At 30.8% G+C, this 12,476-nt stretch overlaps 1 protein-coding gene across 1 annotated transcript; it reads right to left on the bottom strand.

The window, feature by feature from the left end:
* Positions 1-3,587: 3,587 nt before the first annotated feature.
* Positions 3,588-9,958, bottom strand: LOC140441214 (uncharacterized). The gene is made up of 2 exons (XM_072531797.1): positions 8,993-9,958; positions 3,588-3,700 (listed from the first exon to the last, which is right to left on the bottom strand). Exon 1 carries the CDS (start codon positions 9,932-9,934, stop codon positions 8,993-8,995), a length of 942 nt encoding a protein of 313 aa, XP_072387898.1. The 5' UTR covers positions 9,935-9,958; the 3' UTR covers positions 3,588-3,700.
* Positions 9,959-12,476: the final 2,518 nt, after the last annotated feature.

The raw sequence follows: 12,476 nt of genomic DNA, 5'->3' as shown, positions 1-12,476 counted from the left end.
AGGGATGTTTGGTAAGAAGTTGCAAAATTGAAATGGAAATTTGTCCGACAGAATATAAGACAAAAAGAAGACCGATGGAACAAAATTCTTTTTAGTTGGAGACCGTGAGATTATAAACGAAGCAGAGGAAGGCCCCAAATGAGATGGGCGGATGATATCAAGAAGCACGTGGGCTCTAGGTGGATGATTGTAGCGACAGACAGAGAAGAATGGAAAAGGATTGGGGAGGCCTTCGCTGCTTTTCATGAATAACCACACAATCCAAAATAGTTCATTTTCTAGTTAAGCACACAGCGATATCCAAAACGGTCTCTACTATCTTGTAAATAAATCTCACATTCGTATCTCGAAAACTGGCGACGTGGCGCCACAAAATGTCATTATGTGATTGGTTGATTTTCGGCACCATCTTTCATGAACAATCGACTACTACCAGTTGCTACAAGTCCTTACAATAATATCATTGTTTGTTTGCAGAATAACAACACATCTTGAAATAATCCATTTAAAATTAATGAATACTTTCTGCAATAGTATATCTTTTCGTTTTGTGTGTTTGTTCGCGAAAAAACTTAATGTAGTTTTAATACATTTTTTTAAAGAAAAGTGCATCTAGTGATATTCTGTTCTTCGTCAAAAAGTAAGTAAAATGACTTCACTTTTTTGGACTTACTTGTTTATTCACGAAAACAATAATAAAATATTCACCTATTATAATGAAATGAGATGTTATTCGTTAAAAATTCGCATCCAAAACTTATGACCTTAGACATAATATAACACTATTCACAATAATTAATTCTGAATTCGGAGTTTTGTAAAGGTTTTAAAAATCATTATACTAAAATTCGTTGCGTTTATTCTGTAAAATAAAAAATAGTCTTTATTAATTATTATTGGTTTGACTACATCGATTGTGCAATAAATAAAACTATCACCTCATCTTGATAATGTTCATCGTTTTTTGAGATTTTGATGTTGACTGATCATAATAATAAGTTGGCATCCTTAAAATAAAAAAGTTATTTTGTTATTTCAGTATTTTTATTGCAAACTTTTTCTTGCAGTGTCAAATCGCCGTACTATTAAAATGTTCCAAAACATGAACATTAAACTAAATATTAACAAAAATGAAAATAGTAAACCGACTGTCTCATCAACTGACAAGCAAGTTACCAAAAGAAAACACCCTTCCTTATCCCCCATAATATCTACAAACAACATAGAAAGTTTTGAGGATTTTGTTCCGATGATAGTGTCAAAGAACCAGATTACGAGTATTCGAATGGTGATGCAAATAACCGTAGAAGTCGCAAGAATAAATTCAAACGTAAAAAATCATTGATACCATCAGAGGACATCACGACAGATTATTTGATAAATGAACCAATTCCTAATTCTGAGCGACAATCTCCAAAACAATTGGATTCCCAAGACAATAACCAAGACTTTAATAATGAAGAATTACACTTAAAGCAAAATGTCTACAGCCAACCAAATTCATTCTAAGCTAGCCCTAGACAATCAAAATTTCGTAGCAGTTCATCTAGATCGACCAGTTTAAGAAGCTCAAGTGGTTCGAACAGCTGCTCCAGTAGTTCAAGCAGTTCGTCCAGTTCAGATTCTGTAGCAAATCAAGGTTGTTCAAAAGCAGTTGCACCATCTAAAATAGAAAATATCCTGGGGTGATTTTCGTCATCTAGCACCAACGAAGATTAAACTCCACGCGATTATGTTGCTAAGCCAGTAGCTAGAAGATTTACAAACTGATCCCGTAGCTTCACGGTCTACAATTTCTGCAGATATAGCTTCTCCATGTATTGAAGGTAAAGAAAATGTTAATTCGAGAAAAGAACGGAAACGAAAAGCTACACCCAATAACTGGTTACGCGCCAAAGCGAAAATTTTGAGAAATTATGGTAAGTCTTTCTTGTCTAATTCAAAAAAAGAGATGACCATAGTCCCTGCAAAGTCATTAAAAGCACAATGTTCTGAAAAATGCAAAGAACATTGTGTACACAAGATTACAGAAACACAACGCCAGGAAATGTTTGATAACTACTGCTGCGGGCAGCAGAAAAATCAGTTTATTATAGCGCTTTATGTGTATGCAGTTTACCATCTCGATTTCATTAACTCCATTACTAATAAATACCTAATTAAGGGACATACTCAAAATGAGACAATGTTCACTCCCTCATCGAAAGAGGAATAAAAAGAGCTCTAAAGTCAAGACCTATATATTCACCTGACCAATATGCGCACATAATTAGAAACTTAAAGAAAACTGACAAAGCCTATGAAGTAAATGAGTTGATACACGATAATTTTTATGACATAAAAGAGCTGGCAAATTCCATAGGCAAATATTTTTCCAAAACCATAGAAAAAGAAACAGTAAAGATGGGAGACATAAAAATTTTGAAAGTGGAAAAGAATGACTCGGACAGTAATTATTGTTACTTATATAAGACATCATACGAAGACACGGAATTTAAAATAGTTAAAATAGACAACATTGGGAAAACAAGAAAGACTGCAAATAATAATGTTGTTTTGAAACAAGCATACAGAGAAAAGATACCAGTATGTGAAAAGGGATTGCTTGATTTGATTTCAAAGAACATAGTTCTAAGGTTTTATAAACAATTTTTTAAAAATCTCTAAAAATATCATTTTTGTAGGTACTTAAGAAAATCTGATAATGAGCTCCCCATTAATTATTTAATACCTACCTCATAAAAAATTGCCATTCTACTTTAAATTTTTTAGACTAATTTTGTTCTTGTACCTTGCAGAAAAGTTTGTTGATTTTCTAGACGCCTGATATAATTATTGTGTTGATAGGTTGTTACTTACTGAAAAACATAATTGTGTATCTTTAGGTTACGTTTTTGTCTCTTGTTTATTATTAGTGCAATATTTATCTAAAGATTAGACTATTATTGCTTTGAATTATTGATTAACATAGTGTGTTAATGGAACTCAACACAAAATCATTAGATAAATTCACTGTACTAATCTTAACATAAAACCAGAAAATGTATAGTAATAACAAAATGTTTTTCATCAATATTGTCTCTACTGAAATTGTGTCACTATTTTAGAAAATTCTTAATATCACTTAAAGTATTATTACCACTTGTGTCATTTTTCAAGACAACCTCAAAATAGCTCGAGTAACGCATTATGCTTTGTGATGTTATTCAAAATAATTTTGTTGTACTTACTTTGTCATAAGTCGAACTACTGAATGTTTTTCATTATTTTGAAGTTCTTGTCATGGCCAAGTAACAAAAAGTTTATATCACAAGCAAATAATGATTAACGCCCTACTAATGTTTATATTTAATGTAAAAGGATCTCAATTTAATAAAAAGTTATGAGAATAAATATTTTGTTTAATTTTTGACGGCCTCTCCTGAAAAATTACGTTTTTTTAAATGTGCGATTATTCATTCAAAGCAGCGCTATGTCCAAATATGGACCGAAGAAGTCTAATTAGATAGAAGCAGTTGATCAACCTCATTTTTAAAGTTCGTGAAATCGATGATATTTTCACAGATAAACAGGGGTAATGAATACAGTTTTAGCAATAAAACAAATATATTAGGTTAATTTAATAAACATAAATATAAAACTAACATATTTGCTAGGTATTTGTAGATATTTTGTTCTTCCCATTTATGAAAATTAGGATCTAAAAAAAAATAAATTTAGATTAAAAATTATAGTACAAAAAATAAAATAAATATGCCGCAAAAGCGTAAAACACCTCAGGCACTCAGATACTGGGACAAAATATGATTCAAAATAAAAACTTACAGTGAACTGAAAAACATCTTGTGTTAAAAAGTACTTATATTTAAAAAAATTTTAGAAACAATTGAAATTTTTCAAACACATTAAAATTTGAGAACCTCTTGATAAAATTAAATACATAATATCACCATTCTGTAAAACACTTAGATCATATTTGGAAAACCGACAGTTCAGAACAAAAGTAAATGAAAAAAGCGTCCCGGGACCTCTATTATATTTATTATATACGTCTGATCTACCAACCTCAAATACCGTAACAATTGGCACATTTGCAGATGACACAGTAGCACTTAAGTCATAAACTCATCAACATAGCTATATATATATATATATATATATATATATATATATATATATAGTAAACTCTTAAATATTGGGGAAATCTGCAAGAAATACCTTAATGTGTATCAATTGTTTCGCCGAACGTTTTCGCCAAAGAGAATTTGTTGAATATGTTTGACATCAATAGAGATCAACTGGGACCGTATTAGAGGTTGTTGTTCCATGTCTTACGACAGATTCATCAGCATCGTCGAATTTCTCTTTAACAACACTTACTTCTCATTTAATGATAAATTCTATCAACAAACTTTCGGTACCCCTATGGGAGCTAAGATTTCTCCTATCATTGCAACTTACGTTATGGATTATGTATTAGACTCAGTCATTCCTTTACTATCCTTTAATATTCCATTTATTAAAAAATATGTTGATGATATCATTTTGGCTATACCCAATGACAAGGTAGATGAACTATTAGACACTTTTAATGGTTATGACCCCTACATCCAGTTCACTATAGAGAGGGAAGATGGTAATTGGTCCGTCCCCTTTCTCGACATAAGGATGATCAGGGAAACCAACAACATCAAAATAGATTGGTATCAAAAACCGACCCATTCTGGTAGATACCTTAACTACAACTCATACCATAATAATTCTACCAAAGTCAACTTAATCAAACAGATGAAAAATAGAGTAACAAAACTATCAGATCCTTCATTTCATACAAAAAACCTACAAATCCTACAGAAACTTTTTATTTCAAATGCTTATCCAACACCATTAGTTAATAAGATTTTGTTTAATACTATCCATGACGAAGATATTTCACCTTCCTTCGCGACTAACAATGCTGATCCTGATGTCTTAAGTGGGAACCCAGTCTCTGATACTCCTATAAACAAATATTTTTCATTACCATATTTCAGAGATATCACTCCGGGGTTAACAAGGATTCTGAAAAGTGTTGAAAATAGCTTTGGCAATAATAATAACAACATTAAACTTAATGTAGCTTGTAGATCAGCCCTAACAATTAATAATCTTTATTCTAAGATAAAAGATAAGACTCCCATAGATAGGCTTAGTAATATTGTCTACAACATTCCATGTCTCTCTTGCAACAATTCCTACATCGGTCAAACATCTCAGTTATTGAAATCACGTATTACACTACACAAAAGTGATTCTCGACTTCACCCTGACCGTTGTGCATTAGCCAAACATGTCCATTCCACTGGTCATCTCATGGACTACACCAACACCACAATTCTCCACCGTGAGAACAATAAATCTAAAAGAGAGTTCATTGAAATGTCTTATATTTTTCTTAACGATTTCTCCATTAATGTTAAGAGTGACATCAAGAATCTAAGCGATATATACCACCTGTTACTTAAATCAGATACCAAGAACAATACTATATCACAGATAACTAACTTGACTGATATATCCATTAACAACTAACATACCTTTATAATTAATTTTCATTAACACAAAAAAAATATATAACATTCCCTTGCTTTTCTTAGATACATCTCAATAAGATGCAATAATACATGAACAATATAATATAATTAAATAAAGAAAATCAAAATAATATTTCCCTTTACTGGGATTTAAATTCATTCGTTTTTTACCAATGAACCTTAACGACATAAAGATTCATACCAACTATAATGAAGTTGTCAGCGCTTGCGTTCTGGCTTAAACAGAACCTCACTTTTAACTATCTAAAAATCAAAAATTTAGTTATTGCCGACATTTCAAAGAATTACCTCCTTTTAAATGTAGTTGCATTGGGTTTTTCGATTAACCTTGGGTAAGCCTTTACGTGTCAAGTTCGAAGCTACCATACATTTTCAATTCCTATAAAAAACTTTTTTTGCACATAGTAACAAAAAACACCACTATGTTACTAGCAAAGTTTTTTAATATTCTAACTCTATATATATATATATATATATATATATATATATATATATATATATATATATATATATATATATTAATATAATAAAAAATATATATTTTTTTATATATATATATATATATATATAATTATAATATATAATTTATATATATAATAATATATATATATATATATATATATATATATATATATAATAAAAAAATATAGAGATAAAAATATGGAGAGATAACAATTAAGGCAAATAACCTCCGAGATATTGAATCGGGTTATGGTCTTATCGTAATGGAAAAAAAATCGAACTAAATATTATGAGAACTATATAGGTTACGTATAATGTTAAGGTAATGTTAAGGTGTGATAAAAATTAATAAGACATGTTATGTTTATATAAGACATTTATGTAATTATATAAAATAAGCAAATTGGCAAATGGACCATAAGGTTCGTAGTCATACAAACCCAATTAAAAAAAGTACGGTTATTTGTATATATTTTATTATTAAATTCAAAGTATTGATTAATGCAAATTTTAAGGGCACACATAAACTCATCACCAATTATCATAATGGCACTCGGAGATACTACAAACTGATCACCGCAATAAAACTAGCGATTGTAAAATAGACCCGGAAAGATTTGTAAACTGATCACTGGCCTGCCTTCACCTCATGCCAGGTAAAGACCACGAAATTCTTACAAACATCTAAGGTGCGATAATTAAAAAAATAAACCAATTTCAAATGTTGAATAAATAAAATACCGAAGTTGGGTATAACCGGGATATATACCGATATAACCGGGAATATCATATGCTCAAAAATATATTCATTAAAAAGTTTACTATCAAAAACCTATGCAGCCAAATTTTCAGATCTCAAAACAGATTGCCAAATGTGTCTGATGTGGCTATTTACCGGGAGACACCCGATATAAATATGTTAGTTAAATTTTAAAGCAAATTGCTTTAAACGATTTCTGAATTTAATACCAAGTAAACAAAAAGTGTAACAGAAAATCTTCTGCATCAGAAACTAGCGCTTTACAAAAAAAAATCCGGGTGATGAGTTTTCCTATCTGCGGTGATGAGTTTGCGGATCTCCAAAGGATGCCAGTGATTAGTTTATTATATTTCAGAGGGTCTAATAATTTTATGGGGGGCTCTATAGCAATATGTTTGTACACGTCCAATTTGGGACAAGACGATGTAAAATTTCAGATGTAATGATTGAATTTGTAATTTTATGGTCCAAATTTTCTTAATAGAATCGAAGTTTCTGTAGTAGGAATACTAGAAAAAAGATTTTTTAGATAAATTGAAGTTAGTTTAGAGTTGTATTTTATTAACACATTGTATTGTATTTGGTGGGTGCATTAAGATGAAAATTTATTATTTTCTAGAATAATCTCTAAAAACTTTTTTGAAATTTTATATGACGGAGCTGTCATAAATTTTCAATCAAATTTGCCGTAAAAAACACAATAGAACTAATTAATAAAATACAAAATTTTCAATTACACAAAAAAGTAAATTTCATTTGGCGTAAAAATTCTTTTCCTAGTATTGCTCCCACAGAAAATTTTCTTCTAGAAAAAATTCTTCTAGACCATAATAATATCACAAATCTAATGATAACATCTAAAATTTTTCATCTTCATGAAATTTGCAATAATTAGCAAAAAGTACCAAAATGTTTAGACCATGGATAAAATCACCTATAACTTTTCATCCATGGAAGCAAGAGAACTCAAGTAGTAGTAGAGAAAGTGTACCTAAAAGTCGACGATCATTTATGTGATATAAAAAACAACCACACTGAGACTGGAACTGTAGAAAAGAGTTTATTTTGAATGGACAATCCAAGAAAATGTGTATAAACGTTTATAAAAATCTGCAAAATGAGCCTGAAAGTAGTTGTAAAGGCAGTATCATAAGTGAAGGGTGGTATTAAAAAGAAAAAAAAAACAAGATTGGGTTCTGAAAAACCTAAACGTCTTAATATCGTGACTGCTAAATGTTACGGAATTTGTTTTACGAGGAATATGAAAAAAATGTAGTACCAACAATTGATAGTATATACCTAGCCTATACAGCAAGCTTGTTGCGATGGGAACACTCTGACATAAAACCACTTTACGCAGAAGGCTAAAAACTTGTATAAACACTTAAACAGATAAGAATAACACCAACTTTCAAAACAAACAACAACTTAAGCAAATATATTAAAAACAACAAGAGCCCGAAGAAAAAGCACTTATACAGTATGTACAAACTTAAATGTGGCGACTGCCCAAAAATTACATCGGTCAAACTGGTAGAACTTTAACAAACGTATATCAGAACACAAAAAAGATTTTAATAATAGAAAAATAGATTCTATGTACGTACTTTACATTCTAGATCATAATCATTTATTTAGTGAATAATTTAAAAATTTTCGTTTCTAAAATAAAGGCGTTAAGCTGCCTTTATTAAAATCTATGGCAATTAATAAATTAAAAAATACAAATATATTTTACATGACCAAAGACAAACAGCTCTCCTCTCCTCAACGTATTTTGTTAGTTAGTTAAATACTATAAAGTGTAGACGAATAGTAAAACAACTGTAATGATAATGAATTGTAAAAATTTTGTGGAACTCTAGAGAACAAAAGTTTTTCGTGATTTACTTACAGATAATACAGAAGCGCAAATCACCTCGTTTTACCCATCGCGATTAAAGTTGATAATGAACAAGAACAGAAAACAAAGTATGTAATTAAATACTTAACAAAAATTATATAAAAAAGAGTGAAAAGACTACGAGATAACATGAAAGTTGGATATTACTATTGTAAAAGCTGAGACTGAATAAATATACTATTTAAAGAAAACGAAAAAAAAAAGAAGAAGTTTGGTCAGATACGCGTTACATTTTATTTAATACTAATAATGTGAATATTATTGAATGCCTACCTAGACGGAACGTTTATCCACACTATACATATTATAAATATAGTCTGACTTTACTCCTCGTTTTCGTACATCATCATGGTTACCATCTCTCTCTCTTTCTTCCTCCTTTGCTCTCGACAGCCAAAGGTTAAAGTCATCGTCGCTTCTTTTTCTTACATCATCGTGGTTACCATCTCTCTCTCTTTCTTCCTCCTTTGCTATCGACAGCCAAAGATTAAAATCATCGTCGCTTCTTTTTCTTACATCATCGTGGTTACCACCCCTTTCTCTTTCTTCCTCATTTGCTCTTGATAGCCAAAGATTAAAGTCATCATCGCTTCTTTTTCTTACATCATCGTGGTTACCATCTCTCTCTCTTTCTTCCTCTTGTGCCCTTGATAGCCAAAGGTTAAAGTCATCGTCGCTTCTTTTTCTTACGTCATCATGGTTTCCACCTCTTTCTCTTTCTTCCTCGTTTGCTCTCGATAACCAAAGGTTGAAGTCATCATCGCTTCTTTTCTTTACATCATCGTGGTTACCACCCCTTTCTCTTTCTTCCTCATTTGCTCTTGATAGCCAAAGATTAAAGTCATCATCGCTTCTTTTTCTTACTTCGTCGTGGTTCCCATCTCTCTCTCTTTCCTCCTCTTGTGCCCTTGATAGCCAAAGGTTAAAGTCATCGTCGCTTCTTTTTCTTACGTCATCATGATTTCCACCTCTTTCTCTTTCTTCCTCGTTTGCTCTCGATAACCAAAGGTTGAAGCCATCATCGCTTCTTTTTTGTATCGTGCCTTCTTTAAATCCTACTAGTCTTTTGGTTCTTTGGTAATCTTGAACATTATTTTGCCAGTCATTATCATCAGCGCTTCGTTTCTCATTATAAGCATCTGATAATTTTCTGTAAGCTGAAATTACTTGAACTAATAAAAGTGCCAAAATGCACCTTATGATTAAACGACTCATGTTGAGGCCTTCGTAAAACTGAATTAATCTATTAATAAAAATGTGCAACGTAAATTTTTTTCGGGATATTAAACCGGAACAGTGCCGTAACATATTAATATAATATTATGTACTTTAATTAATTTTTTTATTAAACATTTTTTGAGATTGCATTACCCTATTATATAGAAAACGGCATTGTTTTGTTGACCATAGGAATTAAGATTTATTGCAATCCCATCTCTAGAGTATATTTATTATAAAGCTCTAAAAGTAATTTTTTGGTTATATTTAGCCTTAATAGCAATACAAATATATAAGTAAGTAAATACGTAATATGCTTTATTGTCACTGCAAATTTTACAAATTTTATGGACTTATAACAATAAGACAAGAAAGAAGAAAAAAAATCAGAAGAAGAATCGTTTGTACTTTTAAATAAAAAAAAAACAATAAAATTCTTCCAAACTTAAACATAAAAAATACTACCTAATTAAGAACCTAAAAACGTAAAATGTACCTAACAAAAAATAAAAATTAGGAAAGCAGATTAATGAATTAAGAGCTCAAATATTCCACTTCCTTGTGCTTGTGTGTACAGAAACCAAATCTATCATACAGATCCACAGTACTGAAAAGAAATCCACAATTAACTAAGTTCCTGTAGCTGACTGTATACCATGTATCACAAAAAATTTATTTAAAATCCTTTATAAAAGGTATATAATTAAAACACATAATCGACCTACATCACAAAACGTTTTCGGAATCTATATTCCATCATCAGTGTGTCTAGGTGTACATGTTTTGAGCCACTAAATATTCCACTTATAACTTTAACATCATAACATATAAGATTGAATAACGTAACCTAAATTTAAATTGATAACATTTAAAGGGTTTTTACCCAAACATTTAGTGGCTCAAAACATGTATGTAAACCTAGACACACTGATGATGGAATATAGATTCCAAAAACGTTTTGTGATGTAGCCCGATTGGGTGTTTTAATTATATACCCTTTATAAAGGATTTTAAATAAATTGTTTTCAAAAGAAATACCTTCTTGGTTGGTTCCGCAACAGCAAAGAACTGTACCAATTCTTTTTTGAAAGTATTGATTAACAAATAGCAACCAAACAGAGCAACAAAATACAGGCCACGTAAAATCAACATGACCTTACTGCTCTTAAACACAAATATACGGAAGTTAAATACACATACAAAGAAATCACATTAGATCTTAAATATGTATAACTAGGTATAGCCTTAAATTTTTATAATATGAACCCCGAATTTTTAAGATCTAGCGGCGAATATGCAAAAGAATTGATAGCTCGCTTTTCGCTTTTTCACAGATATCATAAAGTGCGATATGATACCATGAGAACTTAAACACTTAAAAGGTCCCATATTATAACCGGAGAAGCGAAATGATAAGAAACCTAAAAAATATAGGCTCTACTATCAGCGACATTTCAGTTTCTAGAACGACTCGTCCAGAATATAATCAGCACCATCACCAAGGAAACTAAAGAATTATGTGCCTCAGAGTTCTCTCCCAGCTCCTCGGCTCCGAGATTCCGATTTAAACCAAAAAGTCCAACTTATGTCTCCAAAATCTTCCCACTTTTAATGGTTCGAGTACAGAGGTACCACCTGCTTTGATGGTGAAAAACTAAACAATTAAACGAATTATTTTCTGTCCAATGGCCTGTCGAAAACTAGCAAATATTAGTCGCTTTTCACGTCTTTGCTAAGAGCGACTAATAATTGCAAATTTTCGTCGAGCCTACATCCATTTTACCTGGAGTTATCTATAACTTTGATATATTTTTGATGTAATTTTAACTACGGTTTATTGTGGCTGAATTCCATATATGAGTTTGGCTTTGACATTTTCCAATTTTGTAGTTTACCCATTGACTGTACGTTTGACTGAACCAGTGGTATAATACTTCAGTTTGAACCTTTGTTTTCAGCTTTAATCTTTATTTCTAAGCATTTCAATTTTTTCTTTTCTGTGTTATTAGTAGTGCTTGGTAGATCCTTTTTCATGTAGGCAAATAACCACTCTCTAGCAGATTGTTCCAGTCTAGTTTTTGTAGTCACACTCTGTATCCACTATATTTACCCCGAAGCTAGCACCTCAGTTATTTTTAACAGGTTTGAGTGTGAGATCTGGATTAAACAGTCTACATCTAGTAATTAATATAATGTCATATTTCATTTGTTGGCTTCTTCTATATTACTGGTCGGTTGTACTACTTGTGGTGAATGTTCAGTATCCCATAGAGTTTTAGTTCACTTTAATAGTGACTATCCATCTTATTTGTCATATATGTCAGATTTCACTTTACCATTTCCGTTAAATTCCACAAGCATTTAAACATGATTTATTAAAACAAATGTGCTCGATATCTGCCGTTTAAAAAAAATTCCATATAAATAAAACATTTAATTCGATTTTACCAATTTAGCAACTAAACAAAGCTTAAAATCTATTTACGTAAGTTTAAAAGTGATATTATTATTATTACTATTCCTATTATACAAAATATTT

Source organism: Diabrotica undecimpunctata, chromosome 5, assembly GCF_040954645.1.
Source record: "Diabrotica undecimpunctata isolate CICGRU chromosome 5, icDiaUnde3, whole genome shotgun sequence".
In the NCBI taxonomy this organism is placed as follows: Eukaryota; Metazoa; Arthropoda; class Insecta; order Coleoptera; family Chrysomelidae; genus Diabrotica; species Diabrotica undecimpunctata.
Note: the sequence above shows the minus strand (reverse complement) of the source record. Positions and strands in the feature narration are given on the sequence as shown.